This window comes from Aspergillus fischeri, genomic scaffold (assembly GCF_000149645.3).
Source record: "Aspergillus fischeri NRRL 181 1099437636262 genomic scaffold, whole genome shotgun sequence".
Classification (NCBI taxonomy): domain Eukaryota; kingdom Fungi; phylum Ascomycota; class Eurotiomycetes; order Eurotiales; family Aspergillaceae; genus Aspergillus; species Aspergillus fischeri.
The window spans coordinates 1,694,443-1,718,938 of NW_001509764.1; the positions used below are offsets into that span (position 1 = coordinate 1,694,443).

At 52.0% G+C, this 24,496-nt stretch overlaps 9 protein-coding genes across 9 annotated transcripts, besides 1 other annotated feature; 4 read left to right on the forward strand and 5 right to left on the reverse strand.

Moving 5' to 3' along the window:
• Positions 1–144: 144 nt before the first annotated feature.
• On the forward strand, positions 145–1,021 carry NFIA_099570 (uncharacterized protein; the record flags this gene model as incomplete). The annotated part of the gene is made up of 2 exons (XM_001262217.1): positions 145–581; positions 631–1,021. The coding sequence occupies 2 exons, from the start codon at positions 145–147 to the stop codon at positions 1,019–1,021; spliced, it is 828 nt and encodes a 275-aa protein (XP_001262218.1).
• An 822-nt stretch (positions 1,022–1,843) lies between these two features.
• Positions 1,844–1,867: a microsatellite.
• A 355-nt stretch (positions 1,868–2,222) lies between these two features.
• Positions 2,223–2,925, forward strand: NFIA_099580 (uncharacterized protein; the record flags this gene model as incomplete). The annotated part of the gene is made up of 2 exons (XM_001262218.1): positions 2,223–2,329; positions 2,373–2,925. The coding sequence occupies 2 exons, from the start codon at positions 2,223–2,225 to the stop codon at positions 2,923–2,925; spliced, it is 660 nt and encodes a 219-aa protein (XP_001262219.1).
• A 313-nt stretch (positions 2,926–3,238) lies between these two features.
• Positions 3,239–5,307, reverse strand: NFIA_099590 (sugar porter family MFS transporter; the record flags this gene model as incomplete). Its single annotated transcript, XM_001262219.1, has 4 exons — positions 3,239–3,405; positions 3,458–3,995; positions 4,052–4,866; positions 4,920–5,307. 4 exons carry the CDS (start codon positions 5,305–5,307, stop codon positions 3,239–3,241), a joined length of 1,908 nt encoding a protein of 635 aa, XP_001262220.1.
• Positions 5,308–8,099: 2,792 nt separating this feature from the next.
• pmeA (putative pectin methylesterase) lies at positions 8,100–9,191 on the reverse strand (the record flags this gene model as incomplete). Its single annotated transcript, XM_001262220.1, has 3 exons — positions 8,100–8,527; positions 8,594–8,706; positions 8,758–9,191. 3 exons carry the CDS (start codon positions 9,189–9,191, stop codon positions 8,100–8,102), a joined length of 975 nt encoding a protein of 324 aa, XP_001262221.1.
• Positions 9,192–9,878: 687 nt separating this feature from the next.
• NFIA_099610 (putative extracellular exo-polygalacturonase) lies at positions 9,879–11,143 on the forward strand (the record flags this gene model as incomplete). Its single annotated transcript, XM_001262221.1, has 2 exons — positions 9,879–10,291; positions 10,336–11,143. The coding sequence occupies 2 exons, from the start codon at positions 9,879–9,881 to the stop codon at positions 11,141–11,143; spliced, it is 1,221 nt and encodes a 406-aa protein (XP_001262222.1).
• Positions 11,144–12,587: 1,444 nt separating this feature from the next.
• Positions 12,588–14,243, forward strand: NFIA_099620 (MFS transporter; the record flags this gene model as incomplete). The annotated part of the gene is made up of 1 exon (XM_001262222.1): positions 12,588–14,243. The coding sequence occupies one exon, from the start codon at positions 12,588–12,590 to the stop codon at positions 14,241–14,243; it is 1,656 nt and encodes a 551-aa protein (XP_001262223.1).
• A 175-nt stretch (positions 14,244–14,418) lies between these two features.
• NFIA_099630 (Kha1p) lies at positions 14,419–17,263 on the reverse strand (the record flags this gene model as incomplete). Its single annotated transcript, XM_001262223.1, has 4 exons — positions 14,419–15,912; positions 15,962–16,624; positions 16,677–17,093; positions 17,141–17,263. The coding sequence occupies 4 exons, from the start codon at positions 17,261–17,263 to the stop codon at positions 14,419–14,421; spliced, it is 2,697 nt and encodes an 898-aa protein (XP_001262224.1).
• Positions 17,264–17,895: 632 nt separating this feature from the next.
• On the reverse strand, positions 17,896–20,412 carry NFIA_099640 (Zn(II)2Cys6 transcription factor; the record flags this gene model as incomplete). Its single annotated transcript, XM_001262224.1, has 4 exons — positions 17,896–19,156; positions 19,209–19,888; positions 19,946–20,057; positions 20,108–20,412. The coding sequence occupies 4 exons, from the start codon at positions 20,410–20,412 to the stop codon at positions 17,896–17,898; spliced, it is 2,358 nt and encodes a 785-aa protein (XP_001262225.1).
• Positions 20,413–21,587: 1,175 nt separating this feature from the next.
• Positions 21,588–23,894, reverse strand: NFIA_099650 (uncharacterized protein; the record flags this gene model as incomplete). Its single annotated transcript, XM_001262225.1, has 3 exons — positions 21,588–22,413; positions 22,457–23,726; positions 23,792–23,894. 3 exons carry the CDS (start codon positions 23,892–23,894, stop codon positions 21,588–21,590), a joined length of 2,199 nt encoding a protein of 732 aa, XP_001262226.1.
• Between the last annotated feature and the right edge of the window lie 602 nt (positions 23,895–24,496).

The following is a 24,496-nucleotide window of genomic DNA, read 5'->3' on the forward strand; positions in this document are numbered from 1 at the left end:
TCCAGAAGACGAGATCGCTGTAAATTTTGGTATGGATCCTTTTAGCGCGTCAAATCTTTCCCCTTGAGAACATCATTTGATTTATGCCAAGGATTGAGTGTGAACATACCTTGCATTGACTAGAGATATTTGATCTCCCCTACAATGGCCGGCCAAAAGCGCAAAGATGCGACCCGATCATCAAAGCAACCATCTAGAATGCTTCAAAGAGTCCCTAACAAAAGGAACAAGCAAGACAGCACCTCCAACACCCAACCCTGCAATCAACATGCGTCTCTTATCTTCCGTCTCCCTCGCGAAATCCGCGACATTATCTATCGAGAAATCTTCGTCTTCCCCGTGACCGTCCACCTCGCCTACGTGGGAACCACCAGAAGCCGCAAATTCCGTAGTTTTCTCTGCGAGCTATCCGAAGACGAGCAGCCCGAGAAGCGCCCGCAGCTGATCTGTCCACGGTGTCGAGTGAACCACCACCGCTGCTCACCACGGAAGGGGACATCTGACGACGTCGCAGAGCGTCCTTCGTCCGAGACTCGAATCCAAGCTAGGGTTCTGGCGTTCCTGCGGAGCTGTAGAAGGGTGTATGTTTGCTTATCCTCTGTCGCTGAATGCCGTAGCTGACAGGAGTAGATACGACGAGACAGTCGACATGCTCTACTGCGAAAACACATTCTACATTGAGAATCCGCGCACCCTGCTGGAACTCCCGTCGTCTTTATCCCCGGCGCGACTCAGTTCATTCCGGCATCTGTATCTCGAATCGGCGCGGTATGGTGAGAATACCCCGGCTGACCGCTTGGATAAATGGGCAGCGGTCGTCGGCGTGCTGAAACGCCTGGGTGGACTCGAAACCCTGGTCGTTATTCTACGGCCGATGTATGGGTTGGAATGGGAGGTTGAGGGGCTGATGAAACCACTCGAGGCGGCTGCGCTTCCGGTTTTGAGGGTAGTGAGAGATCCTACGGTATACATGGCTGGTGCTAGTTCGGCGCCTCGTTGTAATCTTCATGCGTTGAGATGAGAGATTTTACATTATGGTGCTCGGTCGCTGATCTCGTGTTATTGAAACGGACAGGGTTTTAATCAGTCAGATCATGCTCTGCTAATCAGAGAGGCCTACAGGTTGCTGTATACAACTACATCTGCATGGGAACACACTACAAGTACTCCGTAACCCCAGGATATATCCAATTAGAAAAGCTAAGCCAGTGGATGGTCTGCATCCAGAGTCTATTCCAAGCCTAGAAGTATCCACCGTCCAGAAATCAAGATTGGGGCACCGTACTTTATCAATCTATGATGCAAACACTTGCACATCTTGAATAAAGAATGTAACCATCGAACCTTGCCGGACATTTGGTGGTATTGATTGGTGCATCGAGAGCAACCGTTGGCCATGTTCCATTCCAGTCTCCACTGCGGATGCCCACGGAAGCATCTTCCATATTTCCACTCCCCATTCCATTCCCAGATAACATTCCCAGATTCCATTCCCCCTGGTTATGAGATTTCCAGGTTCCGATGCATGATTCATGGATTTGTTAGCAGATATACTGAGACATTGGTGGGCATCACGATGTTAGGGCTAGCGAATAGAATGATTCTGTCGCCTCCCTGGGTCAGTCCGTGCAGTGATTCATTGCTTCTTGCCTGTCGGATACAGGGTTCAATTCGACTAAGCTTTGCCTGGTCTGAGAGGGACGATTGACTTTTACCAGAACGCATCCTTTCCCCCTCTAAACCTTATAGCCAGCAGCCTACCTAGAGACAGGAGCACTCATGCTCACATGTGCCTTAATTGAATGCAACCACCGTGGACAGTGGACCAGCCTAGTGACAACTATGATAGGCCATTGATAGGCCATTGAGAATCGCCAGGATTTCAGGCTGCAAGGCTGTAAGTGGGTATTGGACGTCATAACCCTCTAATCGTTTGATTTTGCATTGATACCCAAATCGATGATTAAGAGCGAGGACAGGAGAAATCATTTATTAGGACAGTACTTGCTTTCACCAAACCTATCGCTTTGATCGCTTGATTTGATCTATCGATACCCTTTTCCCCACGATATGAGGTCAGGGACCGCGCGAAAACGCCCCTCGGACGCCGACGATCACTGCCAAGCGACCCATGGGGCCCGGAGACGGATCGGCAGGGCCTGCGACCGGTGCCGTGCGCAAAAGGCCAGAGTAAGCATTCGTTTTGTGGATAACGCGCGACAATGCTGACTTTTCAGTGCGACGGAGGAAAACCGTGCATTCGCTGCGGGGACCACATCCCTTGCGTCTATCAGGAGAAGAAACCGTTACGACGGAAGTATCCCGCTGGGTAAGTCCTCTGCCTCGTTCTTGGATGAAACTGACAAATGAAGATACGTGGATATGTTAGAAGAGCACCAGGCGTATCTGATAACCGGTTTGAGGAAGTTATACGAATGCATTCAGCAAAATACCCGACTCCCAGAGGTCGATCGCGATGGCAATAACCGACCGATTGTGCACGAACTACTCGATAAACTTGGCATCTTCGCAGAACCGATCAAAGAGCATATGCCCCCAGTAACTGGAAGTGCAGCGGACGCCGAACCGTCTCTGGGAAGTCTTCATGGAAACGATATCGTGGGCGGAGCGATTGGGACAACCAGGTTGCCAGGGTCGTCTAGAGCCTGGTCATCCGCTCAAGAGGTTAAACAATCGCGTCCCTCGAACCCGAATGCCGCGGTGAATCTTCCCCGCGCCTTGACTCTACCAAGGCATATCCCTCTCAATACAGGCATGGCACAACAGCGGTTCTCGCGCTCGTGCCACGAGCAAGCCAGCCCAGTGGGACTCAATCGCCATCAGCGACCGGTCGATCTCAGCAATGGATTCTATAGGTGGTCGTTTGACTTTTCCGACTTTCTGGCTGTTTCGAGTCGGGAATGATTGCAATGATCCCTACTGAGGGTGCGTGACAGTCTGCGATCGTAAAATCGTCGTTTGATAATAGTATCACGGACGATCGCAGCAGTCTACAGCCTAGCGGCCTGATTCGAACAGTACCGGATACAAAGTTATCCAATTTACTGGTGAGTAAAGCTGGAATCAATCGATGATGGATACTCATTCAGGTAAGGTATCAACGACATGAGCGAAGCGTCTAAAGACTATCCACATGCACAGAGTGCAACAGATTCAACCATCTACAGCCTGCAACCAAACCTACATCGCTCTTCCCACGGCCAAAAGGGGGGGGGGCTTACGACTCCGTCAGACCCTCTTCCCCCTCATAAAACTTCGGCAACGGCTGAAGCTTCTGCCGAAGAACCCAAACCCGAAAATGCCAGACGGCGTTCCGAATCTGATACGCAGCATGCTTCCTCGTCGACACAGAAAACACCTGGTCCAGTTCCTCCAAAGTAAGAGCTGCAACCGTTAGCATTAGCATCCATACGAGTGACAGGTGCAACAGACTCACCCTTGGTCTCAGGGACAAAAAGCAAGATCAACACCCAACCGACTAAACACCACGCCGCATACCACCCAAACGCACCCTGCGGCTTGAACGTATCCAACAGCATCGGCCACGTAAACGAGAGAATGAAGTTGAAACACCACGTCGTCGCCGTCGCCCACGACATCCCGACTTCACGCACGTGCAGCGGGAATGCCTCCGCCGAGTACGTGAACGGCACGGGACCCTCGCCGGGCGAGTAGAACACCTCGAACAGATACATCCCTGTCGTGACCATTGCGACGCGCTTCTTGCTGAAGGGATCGTCTGGTTCGATCCAGAAGGAGAAGCCAGACCAGAAGAGGCAAATGGCCAGGAAGGGGAAGGTGAAGAGGAGGAGGTTGCGGCGGCCCCAAGTGTCGATTGTGAAGAAGGCGGGGAGGGCGAAGACCCAGTTGAGGATGCCGGTGCCCATGGATGCGAGGAGGGCTTCTTGGATACTGTAGCCGGATTCGACGAAGATGGTGGTTGAATAGTAGGCGATTACGTTGACGCCGCAGAACTGTTGAATTAGCCAAGTGCCGTGAAGATGACTTGAATATATACTGGGAGTCTTACCTGCTGCATGAACATGACGATCCAACTAGCCAGAGTAGCCCGACGGTTACGAGGAATCGTAAACAATTCAATGAACATGGTGAAAAAATTCTTGCCCTTGTTCACCTTCCTCTCCAGCTCCACTCCTACATATGCGTAGTACAGATCCCGGGCAGCTTGTAGGTCGCTCGGCCGGAGGGTCCGGAACGCAGCAAACGCCTTGTCGATCTTGTTGTGCTCGATCAACCACCGAGGAGACTCGGGACAGAAGTAGACTTGTGCGCAGACAATCAGCGGGAGGACAACGGTTGAACCCAGCATGAGACGCCAAGAGAGGTCGTCGGACAATCCCATAAAGGCCACACCCATGATGTTCCCCAGCATGATCCCGAACGCCGTCCACATCTGCCACATCATGACCAGGGCGCCTCGGATCGGGGCTGGTGAGCATTCTGCAGCGTAGACGGGTACAGTCGATGACTTGGAACCGATCCCGAGACCCAGCACGAAGCGAGCGATGAAGAGGTTGACCCAGGAGTTGGCGACGCCCTCCCAGATCGAGGCGACGGCGGCGATGAAGCAGGACAGGAAGATTGTACCTCGCCGGGCGAAATAGCGGTTCAGAGGTTCGGTGAGCCAGCATCCCAGAATGGCGCAAGCCAGGTACGGCGCGCCGACGATGAGGCCAGTCAGGTATCTCTGCATGGGTTCAGAAAATCTCGAGTTTTCAGGGTGATCGGGGTTTGTGATGTTGAACTGCTTCAGGTAGATGGCTTGAGCGCCATTGTTGACCGTTTCGTCCATGCCTTGGACTGCTGCAGCCAGCGAGCACATGGCTGAGGTAGGTCAGCTCCGCCTTAGTAACCTGTTATTCTTTGGGAATACTCACAAGCCATAAAGTAAAGCTGCCATGGCTGGGACCATTTGTGCGTAGACTCCCGGCGAAGAATGGCCTTCTCGTCCTCCTGCAGCTCCGGCAAATCCAGAGCACCAGCAGGGTTCTGCGAGATGAGGGCCCCTTTGCGAAATGCGTCGATGTGGTCCATCAAACCGTATTTCTGACAGAAGTCTTCCACATTCTGCAGCAATTTATCCCGAGGGACGTTGGCGAGGGGATTCTCAAATACCGCATTCAGCTTATTGGGCGGTCGGCCTTCGAGGTCGAAAATGTCCTTTCGCTGAGTGGTCTTTTCGTCATGTTGGAAGGTCGTGGGCTTTTCTCCTTTGGGACCGACCATCTCATCCGAGAGAGGCGAAGGCAAGTCACCTTCTTTCATGGTGGTGGTAGTAATTTCTAAGATCACAAACTATTTGAGCGATGAACAAAGTCTACAGTGTCTTCTCTCCCAGTCGAGTTCGGCCAAGGTATATAACCTGGGGTAATCGGGCACAATGTCTCCACCGGATCAGCTGTGGGGATTGTTCCAGTCTTATATCCTCTGGGGAATTGTTTGAAATATGGGAGATGTCTGCATGAGGGCTGATTGACTCGCTGACGGAGACGCCCATTGGACGGTCAGTCAACTGATGAGGCATATTCTACTACAGTTCCAACGCTGTAGGAGATACTTGACAGCCTATTGGCACACCATTGCTATAATATAGATAATCCCGGAAATATAGTCGACCATTGTCTCTGACTGGGCTGTCCCGGCCACAGAAACCGGGGTATGCTGTCATACGTCCAGGGATCCCTGTTCTATTAGACAGTTTGCTCTGAGTTCAGATCGACCACGGATGAAGCATAGCCGAGTAGCCGAGCGCAAGCGAAACGGAGATGGCATCGTCGCGGGGTGGGATGAGATCAGTGGCTGGAGGGACATTCGCTAGGCTATCACTTGATACCTGTCTCTACCAATAATTGCACTTGTCGGACCTGTGGGGAAAGTTTTGCGCCCATGCGGGGGTTGAAGCCAACCCGTCATTAGCACTTGGGCTTACTATTAGTGGCTACTGGTCACTGTGTAGAGACTTTGAGAGGTACTGTGAAGGTACTTAGTGGATCCTACCGCGGCCAAAACGCCTCCCGTGCGCCAATCCGCCTCAAGCATAACCAAGCTGCCTCATGCAGTCTTGACTGCCTTGTCATGCATTGGCATTATCAGCTGTAGATGAGATGTAGAACAAACTTTCTATCTTGGTCTTAGTCATAAATTATGCTGATTGACTGACAGCGCTGATTGCCCATCACAAGCCATATTGCTGTGCCAAGAAGCTATGATGCCATCGCTAAAGGTGATAACATGTGCTGACTGCATACACTCACTGTTCTGAGTCAGGATGTCTCAGTTTCATACAGCTGGTATTAGAAGTGTGAAAAATGATAATCAATAATATCTAAGCCTCGTCCATACATATACATCCATGAATTGGTGGTCAGCATTTAGGCTGTCAATGAGTGAGGCTGCCACTCATCTCAATCACTTGAGCCAAAGACTCTTACGATTAAATGTAGTGACTTCTATTATCTTTTTAAATATAACATCCTATTTGATTGTCAGCCATACCTGGTGCCGCCCGATCGAAGGTGGTGTAAGTCGGCGGGAATATATAATCACAAGTAAACCTTTTAGCCTTCACACTCAGAATTAGCAACGAGCAAGGGGCAATAGTAACAGACGTTTACTATCAATATAGGAAGAACAGAGCAAATAGTTAAAATAGGACTCAATCTGATAAAAATGTTCTTTGACTGCTTCGTTGACTCGACAGTATAGCCACGTGACATGCAACTCAAACACCTCAAAGATCATGTGATTCCAAGCTGAGAGCATCAACAGATCCATCCTTCATCCTTCCCTCGTTGTCGCACAACCATGCGTGTTCCATCCGGGCATGCTGTATCCTGCAAGTCAGTTCCACTGCAGAGGGTTTCTTGCATCAAGCATGACAGCAGCTCTGCTACCATGGAATGAAGGCACCTTCACACATGAGATGACCCACGCCGCAACGATCTACGTAGCCCGGACGTCTATTACACTGGGAGAGCCCCTGCACCAGGCTCTTATCGGTTATTGGAAGCGAGTCGATTTCGCCGAAGATATTGCCCGAACACTCATTCAAAGTAATGATATGAGGATTTAACACATCTGCTAACTCTATACCGCGGCGTCTCGCTCATTGACAAGGAGACATTGCAACTCGCAGTGAAAACGGATTCGCCTGGGCTTCTGATCGATTTGATGATCAAACACGGCCGGGAGGATCTCATTTGACCGAGGAGCTTGTCGAAAACTCCGCGTGGGATTCGGCGCGAGGGATGAGGCCATAACCTTCCTATTGGAGCAGTAGGGCGAGAAGGCCCCTCTTTTAGAGCAAGCACTTGTCTTTCTGCTGCTCAGTTTCTCCGACAGAAATCGCACTGTGGCGCGCGTCCTCGAGGCCGATGGGAATTTTTCTTAAAGGTATAGCATCTTCAGATTATTAGTACAGAAAAGGTTCGACTCGGTGCGCGCTTGTGTCACCCAGAGTTTTTGCCCACTATTGCGGCGAGTGGGGATCCGATGATTCTGTCACTCTCGGAAAGGAGGTTTGAAATGCCAATCACAAATGAGCTGCGCTCAATTTGTCGGTTGTACATTGGCGCCCGTGATGGCAACAGTCGGGCTGTACAGACCCTTCTTCGTCAAGGTGTGCCGCCAGATACACGAAGTGTCAGCGGAGAGACTCCCCTTTGGATGGCAGCAGACGGTCAGCATGATTTGATCGTCAAAGACCTCTTGGCAACAAAAGCGGTAGATATTGATGCTGTTTCCATAACCGGAGACCCGCCACTTATGAACGCAGTGCAAGGTTACAATGTTCCTATAGTACGCCTTTCACTGGTTGCAAGTGCGAATCCGAACCTGGCTGGCAATGACGGAAAGACCGCCTATGCTTTGGCAAAGGAGAGTCGTACTTGCGTATGACGGCTATCATGAGAGAATATGGGGCCAAGTGAAAGCGAGACAAATGATAAAATTGGCGCGTCCGCCGTTGGAAAGAATGTTGGGGAAAATGGAACCATGAAGTGAATAGGTACCTCCTCCTCAACAACAATGTACCAAAGCTTCCCACCACTCAATCACTCTTAATACGTGGTATCAATCCAGCTGTTCCAGCCGCTGCCAAGGACCGTGTTCATGCTAACAGCACCAGAGATGGAAGACTCATACTCTCTCTTCGAGGTATCCGCTCCAGCACCCTTGTTATTGTACTCATAGTAGAGCGGTGTCGCGCCCTCCGCCATGGTCGTCCAGCCCTTGGGGTTGATGATGTTCGACAACTGGGAATTCTGGTAGATGACACGGGCAAGCACACGCCATGGGCGACCGAGGTAGACCTTGGCGGTAAGATCGACTCCGGGCTTCCCGTAGATGTTGCAGTTGTCGATCGCGTACCAGGTGGTCTGGTCCGCTGTCGTGCGCGACATGGCGGTGATGTAGCCGGGGCCGACGGACATGATGTCGCATTCGCCGAACCAGGCCGATGCGTTACCGAAGATGTAGTCCGTGGCTCCTGGAGGACATTAGCATATGCAGGTGGGCGTGGATGGGCGTGGATGGAGGGCGGAAAAGAACAGACCCTCGATGTAGCAGTTAGAGTAGTATTGACGACCGGCCTTGGCGTAGAGAGTGTCTTGGTAGCCGACGAAACTGCATCCGTAGAAGCCAAGTTTGTCGGCATTGGCGACGAGCCTATCATATCCTGTCAGCTACCTCCGACGGAGGGTTCAGAGGACAACGTACGCAACAGCCTGCGAGCCCTTGCCATAGCCATTGATAACATTGATGTTATACATCTTGAACCCGTCCGACCTGACGTTGACCGTGGCGCTCTTGTCAAGCGTGCCCGCCTGAGGAGAGGAAATAGTATGGGTGATAGTAACCTGGTTCTTCTTGTAAGAACTCGTGTCGGTTGTCTCGCCGTACATGGTGAGTTTTCCCTTGTAGTCGATGGTGATCTGCTCCTTGTACGTGCCGGCACCGATGAAGATGCAGGCGTCGGACTTGGAGTCGCCGAGAGCGTCCAACGCAGCGCCGATGGTAGAGTACTTGCCCGACGAGCCGACAGTGAGGCATCCGTCTGGAGCTTTACTGCGATTAGACCGTTCTTCGATTGGGCTTGCAGAAGCCGTGAGGCCAAGGCCAAGAAGGCCGAGGACGAGAGAGGGAAGATGCATTCTGGTGTCTGGAGTCTGCAGTCTGCAGTCTGGATGTTCTGGTCTTCTGGATGTCCTGACAAACGACTGTTGATCCTCGAGGAGAACTCAAGGGTGATCGTCATCTTAAATAAATGAAATGTTGCAGTATATGACATAGGTCGACCTGGAGAAATTATATGCCGCGCCCCTTGAGACAATTTCTCCGTAGCCAGACCCGAGCTGTTTCATATTTTCCATGAATGGATTGGCCAATCTGCCATACCTGAATCCTTCAGTATCCTGAGGATCCCTCAGGTGGGTGGAGTCCCCGGAGGATACCCCGTACTCAAGGAAGCTAAGTTGGCATTTATTGATTCGTTTAACCGGGTTCTCCGCAATCCCCCTGTTTTTCCAACGGGCTCAATTCCCCTGTTCAGGCTGCGACAGACTGACCCTGCGCCGCAGGAAATAGGGATAGTGGCGAGATAAATTTAGTCTTTCAGATTTAGCATGTGGGTGCGCTAGTTGACTTAGATTTTCCTCGAATGGTGGAGTATCTATCAATTTATATGTTACATTCCCGAGACGTCTGCTGTTTAACCAGTCCCGGGTGTCTTCAGTTCTCTGCCAGATCAATTTAGCCGCCTCGTACAATGTAGTAAATATATGTATGCGAGCTCTCGTCGTCATGTCGGATATCCCTCATTGCAGAAGTAATTGGACAAGATGCTGTATTATCGCAATCTCGCTCTTCTCTCTCTCCTGAGCCTAAGCAGCGCTGCTCCCTCGCAGGTTGAGCGCTCTCCTGATGCAGTATTCAAGCCTCGCGCCGTCTGCACGCCAACGGCTGGTGGAAGTTCTTCGATCGACGATGTACCAGCCATCAGGAAGGCCATTTCCTCGTGCGGCAATGGAGGCACGATAGTATTTCCCGCTGGGTCGACCTACTATTTGAACAGTGTGCTGGATCTTGCTGGGTGCTCGAACTGTGATATTCAAGTTGAAGGTCTACTCATGTTCAGCGGCTCGACCGAGTACTGGGGTGGCAAGACTGCTATGATCAATATCAATAAGATCAATGCCTTGAAGCTCCGATCCTTGACGGGGTCCGGTGTCATCGATGGCAATGGACAGAATGCGTAAGGTGCCTCTGTGCTTTTGAAGCAGGAGCTGATCGATACAGATACGATCTTTTTGCCTCCAATAGCGACTATGAACGTCCCACGCTGCTCTACATCACTGGCGGTAGCAACATCGAAGTGTCCGGCCTCCGCCAGAGGAACCCCCCCAACGTGTTCAACTCGGTCAAAGGCGACGCGAAGGACGTTACCTTCACGAACCTCCGCATGGACGCAACCTCCCGTTCCGACAATCCCCCGAAAAATACGGACGGCTTCGACATCGGCTCCAGCACGCATGTCACCATCTCGTCCGTCAGTGTGAGCAACGATGACGACTGTGTGGCTTTGAAACCGGGCTGCAACTACGTGACTGTCGAGAATGTCACCTGCACCGGGTCGCACGGTATCTCCGTCGGCTCACTGGGCAAAAGCAGCGCCGATACGGTGCAAAATGTCTACGCGCATCGCATCACCATGATTGATTCGACCAAGGCAGCCGGGATCAAGACCTATCCTAGCGGGAACGGCCATGGCTTGTCAACCGTGAAGAACGTGACTTTCTCCGACTTCAACGTGCGAGGGTGCGACTACGCCTTCCAGATCCAGAGCTGCTACGGGGAAAGCGCCTCCTACTGCGCGAGCCACCCAGGCAATGCCATTCTGCAGGATATTATCGTCAAGGGGTTCTCGGGAACTACGAGTGGCAAGGACGACTGGGTTGTCGCAGATCTGAATTGTGGCGCCCGTGGCACTTGCGACGTTAGTATGAGTGATTTTAGTGTCAAGGCGCCATCTGGAAAGGCAACCGTTCTGTGTGCTAACACGCCTTCAAGCCTGGGTGTGACCTGCACCTCGGGTGCTTCGGGTTAATTTTCGCAGATGATTGGTTCTACAGCTCATCCCTAAGGGGAATCTGGGTTGTTGAGCTTCTATAATTGACCTGCTTTGGACGTGAAAGGCCGCACGCTGACCAGTCACTGTCTTATATTTGTCGAATGTATTATGTTGGCTTTATGTAGACTCTCTGCTGCGATTGATCCTCCCTTTACTATATGACTGTTCAGGGATATTGCTAACCCAGGTCAATGACTGTCTTGTCTAGCACCATGTTTTCCAATATGCAAATTTGCGCACTTTTATGAGCGTCGTCCCGAACAAAAAGCTCGGACAGTATAAAGAGTTTACTGCTGTCGCGGGGCACTCGCTCATACCAAGCCAGTATGCTGGCTGAGCATAAGACCGCAATAAAGAACATGCACCCAGTTAGAGATTAAACACCGATCTCAGCATAATTATTATCAGCATTGACGGCGGTATACAATCGCTCGGTCTTCAGAACCCGCTCCCATCTCGGCAACAGTACAAGAGAAGGAGCAAAGTCGTAGGGAAAAGCATCCATTTATACGCAAGACTTCTCAGACCGCTTCTTCGGCATCACTCCATCGCTGGTCGCTCCTTTCATTCACCGAGGTTCTCCCGACTCCAATCTAGTCCACCGGGACGTGGGATGTACCCACGGGGTGGCAAACGGCAGGGCGGAAGGAGCAGACCAGTGAGGCGCAGGAATGCCGACTCGGGCCGGTGCCTCTCATTCGATCTCACCGCCGGAATGGAGAATAAATGAGTAGTGAGTACGGATACCCCGTACGATGAGTCGGGATCCCGGACTCGGCTTGTATTGCATCACTCCGCGCGACTTGCCCTGTTCTCGGTCGGTGTGGAGGCTTGGATCGTCATGGGCCCACGGATGGGTCGATCTCGGGCGAGTTCCGAAACTATGATGCTGCCCTCGCGAGCCAGGTTTCGACTTGGATCCCTCTGTATACTTTATATCATGGATATGAGTTTTACTTTCTACTGCTTGAATGCCCCTTGATTCTCATTTCAAGAGAGGGGAGTATACACTGAGTATGGCCTGAGGTCATGGTTGCGGTCTGAGACGCAGCGAGGCCAAGTTTCTCCGAAGTTTACACAGATGATGAAAAATCTTCAGTGACCCACAGCAGTTGGAGTACGGTAGTACGGTAGTCTGCTCATCACTAAGGAGAGATCACGCCTTATCCGAGAGAAGTGCAGTTGGAGACAAACTTGATGCCGTGGCTGGACTCCGTAACCTCCCGAGACAGGCCATTTGCTGTCGAGATGCTGCACTATGGAGCACAAATCATGCATTGCCTAGCTCTGTCACTCCAGAAGCAACTCACCGCATGATTTATGCAGCTTGATGACGAAGCACACTCGCTTTCCATATTTAAGCCAGCTGCCCCAGACTTAGCTGTCACGGAAACCACCCACACCTCCCCATACTCCCGCCATGGACAAGACCGACAAGACCGACAAGTCCCAGCCTGTCCAGGCGTCTCACGCCGAAAATGCCCATTCGCACCCTCAAACTCAGCCGCGCCAGCGTGGTCGCGTTGCTGGGGGAAAGTACCTGCATGAGCTGTACGATGACCACGCCTTTACTCCTAACGATGGGCCAATTCAAAAGGTCGATGTTGATATGCCCCTCACCCTGACGGAGACGATATACCACAACGGGAATCAATACATTGTGCTAGACTTTGCGGAGGGAGACAAGGAGAACCCCTTCAACTGGAGTGCCAAGCGCAAGGCGTTCATCTCCCTTCTCCTCTGTCTGATGACGCTGTTCATCGGTCTCGCAACCACAGCATACAGCTCAGGCATTTCCCGCATGACAGCAGAATTCGGCGTCTCCTCTGAACTAGGCCAGCTCGGCCTGTTCACGTTCAACTTCACCTGTGCCCTAGCTCCACTCTTCTTAGCCCCGTTCTGCGAACTGGCCGGCCGCCGAGTCGTCTACGTCGGCGCCTACGTCCTCTTCGCCATCATGTTCATCGGCCTCGCGCTCGGCCAGAACATCGCCACCATCATCGTCTGCCGCGCCCTGCTCGGCCTCTTCGGCTGCGTCGGCACCATCCTCGTCGGCGGCACCTTCGGCGACATGTACACGCCCAACCAGCGCGCCGTCCCCATGGCCACCTTCTCCTACGTCGCCATCCTCGGCACCGTCGGCGCCCCCATCTACGCCGGCTTCATCGACGAAACCCTCGGCTGGCGCTGGATCGAAGGCATCCAGGGCCTCGCCAACATCCCCCTCGCCATTATTATTGCTCTCTGCCTCCGCGAAACCCGCGGCAGCGTCACCCTCGCCAAACGCGCCAAGATCCTCCGCCAGCACACCGGCGACGACCGCTACGTCACACAGAAGGACCTCGAGGCCCCCGGCCTCAAGGAAATGCTGCACAGTTCCTCCGTCAAGGCAATCCACATGCTCGTCACCGAGCCCGTCGTCCTCGCCTTTGGTCTGTGGATTAGTTTCGCCTGGTTCCTCACCTTCCTCTTCCTCTCCGTCATCCCCATCACCTTCCAGGAGAAAAAGGGCTGGAGCGAGGGCGTCGCCGGTCTACCCTATATCGCCCTCTGCATAGGCACAACCCTCGGGTTCGCGCTCAACTTCCTCCAGATCAGAAAATACCGCTCCATCGTCGCGGACCCCGCCCGCGAGGCAACACCCGAAGCACGCCTCTACGGCGCTATGCTCGGCTCCATCTGGTTGCCTATCGGACTGTTTATCTACAGCTTCACGCAGTACAAGGAGCTACACTGGATTGCGCCGGTGATTGCTCTGGTCCTCATTACTGTGGGCATTTTCTTTATCTTCGAGAGCTGCTACAGTTTTACGTCTGATTGCTACGGGGAGAACTCCAGCTCGGCGATTGCCGGCCAGGGCTTCATGCGGAATACGCTCGGCGCGGTATCCCCGCTCTTTGCGTCGCAGTTTTTTCATAATATGGGGAGTCAGTATGCGGGGTTGTTGTTGGCGGTTGTGGCGACGTTGTTGACGTTTATTCCGTTTGTGTTTTACTGGTATGGGCCAACGCTAAGGGCCAGGTCGAAATTGGCGGCTGGCATTACCGCCCCGAAACATGAGGGGATTGAGTTGTGATTTCTTACCAGATCATTATGATTGACAACGTCGAGAGTAGATTGATTCCAAATGGATAACTCCGTATGTGCATCCAATCGACATGCTAAGTCGAAGGCAACTTCGTGCGATTAATCAGATCGTATATCAACAAGACAAAAGTAAATCCAAGTTCATATATGCCAAAGATCATTATTTACCGTCGCAGGCTGGTTATCCCTGCCTGGAGAACAAGTACGTTCCCCACGATTCTATTTTCAGTCCGGACCAGGACCTGCCCAACAGCACCAAGGGCCTGTCGGGCGTCTTGTCCGACCTCGTCCGGGGATGAAACGGCTGCTAATGTCAGAGCCTGGTCCAGCCCGTTATGCCGTCTTCCCACCACGACAATGTTTCCAGCTTTGGGTGTTGTTTGCGACATTTCTTCTTTCACGGCGTTGATGGTAAATTCAAGTACATTATCATCCGCCTTTGGCGTGAGACGCGTGAAGATGACGCGAGACTTGAACTCATCCGGGAGTGAGTCTCGCATCAAGGCGAAGAAGGTGCCGTCGCTTTCAGGCGGTGTTGTTGCGACTGTCGAAGGGCTGGTCGAGCTCTCCGCTTGGGACTCTCTGGTGTTGGCGACAGATTTTCCTGAAGGGGTGGGAAGGACATCGATGTGGAGCACCGTCGCCGTGACCTGGTCGTTCTGAGCGAGTTGAAGAAGGAATTTCAAAGCAAAGCGGTCATCATCGCCGCCAAAGAACGGTAACACGATATGATGCGATCGCGCGGCGGCAGTCGCACCACCCCAGATGGAGCTGCGAATGCTGAGCGCGCTGGCTGTTCGGGTGAGTTGTGGTCGCTGCTTGCCGGAGCTGCGGCTGTATATGTTCCTCTCGACGAGGACGCCCACATTGCTCGTCGTATTGGACAGCACACTCGAAACAAAGTCGGTGTAGGGGCCGTTGACGAATCTGCTGGCCTCGTCAATACCAAGACCGGTTTGGACCTCGCTCATGCCACCCGTTTCACTCCATGGGATTAGCAGAAGATCCGCGGACTCTTCGCGAGCCATCCCCACGACGGTGTCCGCATAGGAATGCTCGGGAACGACGGATACGCCAGCCACGATCGCAATATCGCGCCATTGGCCGAAAGCCCGGAAGGTGTTGATGACTGGATCCCACAGTGTGTACTCGTCGATCTCGGAGACCCTCATGACACTAGAGTCTCGATCGGTGAGTTCCATCAGCCTGACACCATGGACTTGCAGCGCCGGCTCCGGCTGTACTTCCGTCTCGGCGCACTCTTCCACTGCTGGTTCCGGAGATGCCAGAGCCTCCTTGACCTTGGTCGGGTGCAGCTTTGGGGATTCCGGCGTGGCGGGTCGGTTGGGGCCTAACAGGGCAGCTAACGTACAAATGCTAGAAAGCCCGTCCAGGCGCAGATAAACGAGCATCTTGCAGACTGCTGCAGTCTCGAGCTGCTCTTTCGCAGCAGCAACACTGTCCTGACGTCCATCGGGCTGGATCGGATGCCCATTCCAGTCGATTTCCCCACGACGCCAGCGCTCCACCTTGATCTGATACCATTTCGGATACAAGAGGCTGGTCAAAGGGGTGGTTGCAAAGGTTGTCACGAGGGCCATGACAACGAAAATTGTGAATGTGCGGGTGCTAAGGATGCGCGCTTGAAGACCAATGTTCTATCGCGGTCAGTTGTCGATCGATGGACGAAGGCAAGAAAGTACTTACCAAGACAATCAGCTCAACCAGGCCCTTGCAACTCATCAAAACGCCAATGGAGAGACTCTCCCGCCAGAGCAGGCCACATAGTCTCGAGGCTAGAGCGCCTCCTGCCACCTTGGCGAGGAAGGCAATCGCAATAACGCCGACGACATATCCCCAGACTGTGCCGGAGTCGAGCAGACCGAGATTGGTGGATAGACCAGAAAGAGTGAAATATAACGGAAGGAACAGGACAGCAACCAAGTCTTCAATCTTCTCGGTCAACTTGATAGCGAAACCACCCTCGTGGGGACATAACAATCCAATGATGAATCCTCCAAAGATAGCGTGAATTCCAATGATTTGAGTGAAAAATGCCGAGGCCAGAGCTATGAGAATGGTGATTGTCACAACCGATTGACTGGGTCCTTTTTGCAAGCTTCCGGTCTTGTTAAGGAAGCGCATGAACAACGGGCGGAATACGAAGGCCAGGAAGACAATGTAACCGGCAGCGACTAGTAGCACCCAGAGGGCCGTGATGCCGCTTCCTGCGTTGACGAGAGCGACGCAAAGGGCGAGTAAGACCCAGCCAACAACATCGTTGCCAACACCGGCAGACAGTACAATGACACCGACATTGGTTCCAAGGAGTTTCAATTCGGTCAAGATACGGCACAAGACCGGGAAAGCCTGCTGAATGAGTAGCTGTCATCAATAAATAGTTGGATGTCATAACGCTCACCGTGATCGCCATGGCAATGCCAATAAAGAGCAGATACGTTCCGAAATCGATATGAGCCATTCCAGGCTCCGTCCGGAACGTGTGATACAGACCATACGAGATCGCGGAACCGAATCCGAATGGCAGAATCATCCCCGCAGCTGAGACACTCGCCGCCACGCGCCAGTTACTGATGAGAAAACGCAAGTCGGTCTCGAGGCCGACGAGGAACAGAAAAAGGACGAGACCCAAGTTGGCGACAAGAGTCAGGTTGGGAATAGATGCAGCAGGGAAGATTGCATCTGTAAACCCGGGAATCCGTCCCATTACCGATGGACCCAAGACGATACCGGCAATGACCTCTGCGATCACTCGCGGCTGTCGGAGCTTGGAAAGCGGCCAGTGAATCAGGCGACAAAGAATAATGATGATCGAAGCCTGGTCGAATTAATTTTGAGCTCTGCTTATCATGATGGAATACTGACCTGAATGATGAAAGTTACAATGGGATTCTTGGGGTCATAGTGGGACGGATTTCCACCTTCGAGGATGCCACCCTGCGGCGGGACGGTCGGGGAGCTGGCGACCGACGAGGTAGTGGTGGCCATGACCTCAGGAGTGGCACTGGAGTGCCTGAATTTAAAAAGTTACTCGCAAACCGGATGGAATCGATGGAATGAGGATGGACGACAGAAAAGAGAGAAACGATGAGAGGGAATGGGTCGAGATAAGAGGATCATATTCATGTCACTTGAATGGGATGCCTGGTGATGCCTGGAGACTCTAGAACCGGCGAGAGTCTTGGCAGCTGATCCACGTGGTTATCCTGAGGCAGCTCTGGGTCTTGGCGCGGGGATAATATTTGGGGAGAAACATTTTAACCACGTGCATAAAGATAGATTAACCCGTATAGTCTATGCATACAGGCCGCATCTCAGTACTTATGAGTTCATATTCATTTCTCCTCCCATTCAATGACTTTTTGTTTCGTCTTCTGGTTCGTTGGAAAGATTCATGGTCATTTGGGCATCTTCTCCAAGCCACACATGGCACTCATGTCTTGGACCACTCACAATCATATGTTAATCTACCCCAGGAAACCCAATTTCTTCCCAGTGACGTCAGCCATTTATCTATCATGCTACCCCGGTCTTTGTCTTCATGCTTCTATTGGCTGATGTGGTTATACACAGTATATATCGAAACACGCATGACCAGATACACACAAAGCTTCTGGTGACTACTGATGATTGGTATTGCCAGGACTATCGGACATATCTCCACTAGATTCACGAGGCACAAATTGATCATACATCGTTTGCAGCGTGGGATGAACAACTCTATTCTGTGACAGAGACACATTCGACTGTGTAAGTTGCAGCCCATCTTGCATCGCTCGTAGGATATTGCTCCGCGGTGGTTCCGGTGAAGTAGAGAGGGAAGGCGTTATATTCAGGCTGTCGACAGGCGTTGGGGAAATGCAGCAGTAGAGGCTATGGCAGACCTCCCAGGCTCGTTGAGCCGCTAGGTTATCGGCAGCCATTGCAAGAAGCCACCCCATAGCTTTTTCCACCATCAGAGTGATTTTGGCGGCCTCTTCGACGTCGAACTTGACGCAGAAATCAAGCTCAATTAGTAGGATAGTCGCGGACTGCATCAGATAATGGATGATACTCCACCACGGCGACAACTGGACCAGCCAGAGCACATCCGGCGTGTCCGGTAATAGGTCCAGGATATCGCAGGCGGAGTCAACACATATCTTTGCATTCTTCCTTTGATCCACCGGGGGATTCTGAACCTGACCGGGGCGCAGCCGATCGGTGCGGCAAAGAGAAGGGCGAGAAATAGTGATTTTGGTGCTATAGAAGCGAAAGGCAAGGCTCCATCGCTGCCGTTCAAATAGCTTCGACTTCTGCATCGGCCTAAACTGGAATACATCGGGAAGGCTGCTACTCCACGCGTCTGCGTCTCTTACCAGGTCCACTATTGCTGCGCCGACCTTAGGCCAAGGCTCTCTAGACCCGCCTGGTGCATACAGCACATCAATTGCTCGCCGCATGATCATCGTTATGTCAATGAAATACAGGAAGTAAAGAGCATTACTAGGCGCGGCCTCGTTGATGGCCGAAGCCAGGTAGTGTCCTACTGACGGTGCAGGTTTGGTTGAAACTTGGGAAGGGGGGTGTTTGTGCCTTCTCGAGGAGAAGGCTTGCATATAGCCATATCGGACACTGTAGTCCGAGAGAAGTTGGGATGCGATAGGTCCATGAAAGTGGTCCTCTTCGTAAGGAATAGGGAGAGGTGTGGTGCAGAATGTATCTGCAGCACTCGTGGGACGGCCAGTCATGATGGAGAGTGTGTTCTCCAGCGTGTATATGGACCACCAAACCCGATATCGGAGTTCTCTAGAGAAATTCGGCGTGTCCTTGCTCTCGCTGCGGAGATTAATGCCCAGAGCGATGGCGGACCTCATGGAGACACCACAGGTTCTCCATGCCCTGCAGATCGTATTAGATGCACCATTCCGGGGTTATGAGAATGAATATTTACCTATTGACGTGCCCCATTGACATGAGCCAAAACGCGCTCAAGCCTTCGGCTTGCACCTGCTGCAGGTTGGGATGATCAAAAATCTGGCCGTTCGTAAAGTTGAGCTTCTGAGCCCGGGAAAAATACTCCAAGGGCCCATCGGTACCTTCCATCAACGGCTCCGAAAGAAGAAGTCGGAGTTTGGCCCCCAGAGCAAAGACTAAGTTCAGAATCGCAAGCCACCTGGCTGGTGGTCGCATATTTGGCCGGGAATAATATAATGCATACTGCTGCATAAATGGAATCCTACCAACAATGGGAAAAGAGGGATGAACCGCGTCAAAATAGAGATGTATAAGCCTATCTCCAGTAGTACGAGAAGGACGATCATAGGGGGCAATACCCTGATCGACTAACAGATTCTGATCATCCAGAAAATAACTTACCGAGCTCAATGCCTTGGAACCGTTGCCGGGTGAAGCTGCCTTCGCCTCCGTCAAAGGAGTGGCCCTGTCTATTTCCTTCCTTAGATCACGTATCCATGAGATTTCGGAATGCGACCCTAGATAGCCGAATGCGTGTAGTTGCTGATTCCGATGGTAGTCCTCCTCCACATAGTCCACGGCAACCGAAGGCTGAGTAGGGGTAGGATGCGTCGCGATGACTGGGTCCGGGGATGGGGGCCTAGTGATGGAGCTCCTCTATTGGCAATTGTCAGAATCGAGAAGCCGAATGGAAAGGGACCGGATATGACTTACTCTATGCAATGTCCTCGTAATAAGCTCTGCATCTTGAGTATCGACCCTGGACCGTAGGTGCTGCAGTAACTCTTCGTAGAGAGCAACCTGCTGCTCAAGTTCTTCAATTTGTCTATATAAGACTAAGTAAACTGTTCAAGCGTGTCCAGATCTCCTGCTAACCTTTGTCTACTTTCGCGCTTACTCTCGAGCGACGTGCAAGTGATGCCGAAACTGACGCAGCGAAGGCATGGTCGATGTTCGCTACACTTGGCTTTTTGCTCCCTGCATGCCGCACATGCCGTCCTGATGCGCCGGTTGCCGGTGGTTCTAGGAGGAGCGAGTCGTGGGATCGCAACTTTCACCGAGGGCAGTTCCTCAGATTGTAGTTGCTCTGTTGATGCGTTACTGAACGACGAATTTGGCAGATTCTCAGCTGGTTCAGAAAATTGCGACTGCTCGAGCCTTTGTGCATCTTCAGACTCCATAACATAATCAACAAGAATTGTTAAAGACTGAAGCTGTTGAGCCAGAGGTCCGAGTCAGACTGCAAAACATGATTGTTAACTTATTTTGTTGTTGCTGCCATATTAGGTCAGCATTGGTGACATCAATCCTCTCCACTGACAACACAGCTGCCAAAGCACTGATTGGCCGGAACTCAGCTCCGGCCGTACTAAGACATCTTAGGCAGTGTGGGTTCTGCGTCTCTTTGATTGATTTGTGCTGGTTTGCTCTGGCGTGACGGCCGCGTCATGATGATGTACGCGGGGGTTCTTATGAATAAGAAAAGTGAAAGCTCCTGTGCACAGACTGTAGATCTTGAGCAGTAATCATTCTGAGAAATAATGAATTGAGGTGATGTACTTGTACCTGTCTGATCTGTCAGCTCAAGACTCACCCGTGGGCCAATAAAGTCAAAGTATTGTCAGGTCCGCGGTCTCACGACTCCGACTCAGGTCCGGCCATATTCAGTCTCATGGCCTTATCCCTATGTTAAAGTACTATGACGCAAGGGATAGGTAGTTTTGGGGAGGTAATAGTTGAGCGTTCATCTGCATATGAGTAAGTAACTAGGAGAAATGTGCTTAGTCAGATTCATACCGCAAGTTAAATGTTTATGAACACACTATTCACAGGACATGAAAAGATTAGTGAGACCAGCTTTAAAGTGCTGGAGTTTTGCAGCTAATTCTGACGAATTATTTGGTTCCATGGCAATGGATTAGATATATCCAGCGCCACGGGAAGTCGGTCAAGCATAGCCCCACTGTCTAGGTAAGATCTTCTGGATCTATCACTGGCTGAAAGCATGATTAGAATAGGGGTTTTCCAGGGAGCTTCTAACAGTGGAATCTTAATTTTGAATAACTGAATTAGTCTCCACGTTTATGAATCTTCTTAGGGGACAATTTCTATATTAAGTGTTGCTCACGGAGTGTGCCTAGAGTCTCTAATATAGCGAGCACGCATTTAATTCATGCGCTCTAGCATTATACACTGAGTCTTCCATTATTAGTGACTACACTACCCTCAAAACTCTGAGTAGAACTCAAATCTTTATATAGGTAACAATAAAGAGTGATATGGTCGCTGAACAGCTATTCACGTAATATCCCACCTGATGCGCACAAAAGGAGAAGAACCTTAGACCAGCAATCAACTATTGCTGCGGACAAAACTCTCTCTCAAACTCCTGCCTCTCCAACGCATCTTCCTCCTCTCGACTCATAGACGGCGCAGGATTAGCCCGACTCTGCTCCATGCGTTGTCGCACCCGCTCCATATCGACCGTCTGATTTGCAGGAGTAGTCAGCATCTCTCCGACCAGCGCCGCTTCGCGGTAATGATTATTCCTTTGCAAATGTCGCTGAAATGCGCGCAGCAGGTACGACCGCAGCGGATTGTCTTCTTGACCCTGCGCAGTTTCAGGAGGAGCATTACTTGGCAAGGCGGAGGGCCCTGCATCCCCGGTTCCTGAACGGGCAGCGCGTGTTGGAATGGTCGGCACGGGAGCAACAGGAAACGGCGTCCCGTTGATCTTCTTGTGTGCGTAGTCGGCTACTGCTTGTAGACACACATTGCGTAAGCCGTTCTGGAGCCGCCAGTCTTTGATCTCGTCTGGTACGACAGGCCCGACGTAGACTGTGTTCGGATGATCAAGAGCAAGAGGCCACAGATCTTCTAGTAAGGCGGATTGTGATGCATGCATGGCGAACAGATCTCCCCAGACTAGGCTGCCTAGGATTCGCATCTGTCCGTGGTACCCCGGAGATTCGTCTGGACGATCGGGACCTTCGACTGGATTCCACTCGGCGTCGATGGCTAGCACGAAACCTGCAAAGTCTCCGTTGCGCGCGGTGAGCAGGGCGGAGGAGTAGCTTGAACTCGTATACGAAGCAACACTGGGCTCGTCGACTACGAGGAATACTCGATCATTTACCTGGTCGGGAGCGTCGAGTGGCGAGGGACCGAGACCATGGAAGTGTCTGTACGTTAGAATTAGAGTATTCAATCTCGGACAGAACTCACTTTCTTGCAGCCTCGACGTCTCCTTCTGGAATTCCTAGATCCTTCCCATCCTTCCAGTGCAGCTTCAGATGCGGCTTGATCGCACTGGAGCCGGTTTGTCCGCGACCCCAGTCTGTAATGTGTTGCTCTATTTTCTGTTTACACGCGTTCCATTCAGCATCGCTCTGCTTATAGGTCAACCGGTAGATAGCCAGTCCGAAACTCTGACGTCGATCGTCCGGGCTCTGAATCCAATACAACAGCCTCGTGATCCATGGCTCCCTGGGTACCGGCTCAACCGGATTGCCGCGCACTTCTCGCCGCAGCTGATGCTGACCATTGACCTGGTCAAGGCATGCCTGGTGCAGTGACACCGGATCGGCAAGGTGGTGAGTCTCACCCCTGGCACGCGCCTGCATTATGCTCTGGTATCTTGCTGTGCGTGTGACCTGCTTGAGCCTCCGCGAGCATGCTTCTCCACGCTCCGGCCAGACTGTCGAACGAAGAGCAGGAGGGATATTCGACGGGACGGCTGGTGCAGTGTAGCCCTTGTATCCGTCCATGGGAATAAGAATACCGTAGTCGGCGACGCAGTTGATTTCGGCCAGCTTGTGCAGCGCGTCGGTTGTCCGCCACTGAATCCTGTCTAGCGTGTCCAGGTCCACGGGCCGATGTAAACGTAGCGTAGTGAGTAACGGAGCGCGAAGGGCGCTGACTTTAACCGTCACCCAGCGGTGTGCTCGCTCCGTCATGACCTCAAAATGGGCCGTCATGTATGCCGTCCACAGGCTCGTCACGCTGACAGATGGCTGCTGCTTCTCTGCGCGTTGTCGATTTAGCATGACTTCGAGCTCCCTCCAATGCTCCCAGATCAGGTTGAACGTGTCGCGCATATTCTGCATCACTTTGGGCTGATTCAAATACTCAAATGCTGCACAAACGGCCGAGAGATGCTGACACGCCACGTCAAAATTATCTGTCTTGTCGAGGCCCTTTTCTTTCCACCGCTGCTCACAGAGTGGGACAATCCCCTCCCACAATCTGTTCTTCAGGGAATGGATATTCTTCCCGACACAGCACAACCGGTCCCCATCCTGCATGGACCCAATGCGATTCATGACCCGGTCAATGATGACGGTCTGATCGGCGTCCGGATCAGGACTCGTCTGCGTCAACGGGATCTCATCCGGTGTCATACGCACAAGATCGCATTCCTTGCCATTGGGAAGGGGAGCGCCCAGCGCAAACTCTAAGAAATGTGCTATGGTCTGCGGCTCAATCAGACGATCGACTGGAAGTGGATCTTAGCATAAGGCTCATCCGGTGATCCGGCGCGTCATGATCACAGGAACCTACCGATTTCCAGCTCTTGGTTCTCGATATGTACTTTTGTGAGCACACTGTTCATTGACACATTGTTGACATTCGTGTGTGAATATGGCCGGGTTCCGCTCGCCATTTTGTCCCTATGTTGCGGACTGCGATTCGATCTACGCGGGATGCGACAGAAAGGGGCGATGGAGTTTTGAGGCGCCGGAGGGTCCAGGCACCAAGCGGCCAAGCGAGGTGTTGCCTAGTGCGCTTGATTGCCAAGCACCTTAGTCCCTGTAGTTTTCTGGTTGCGATGACCTTGGACGAATCCCTGATCGGGAAAGTCAGGCTAGCTTGTTGGTGGAGAGATTTAGTCTACCTAGTCTCCACAGTTGCCTGAGGCAAGACTTTCTGCCTGGTTGCCTAGCCAGCCTGGTAATAAATGGAACATGGAGAATAAAGGTATGGCCCTAGATAGTCCTGAATTTGTTGATGTAATATAATTGAAATGGGTCTACTAGCACAGTTGTAATGCTACCTGCAGTGACATGCCATAAGTATGGAATGTATCTCTTAGTCCTCTCCGCACGACTTATACTCCTATTCCTACTTACCTCTGTAAGTCATATTTCTTGTTATATATCTTAACCCTTGGAGCCTGGACCAGCCTGGAATCTCCATCGGAGTTGCTATTGTTGACTGGTTGGACATGGCCCTAACGTGATATGGAATTTATCCTTGCACGCGGGG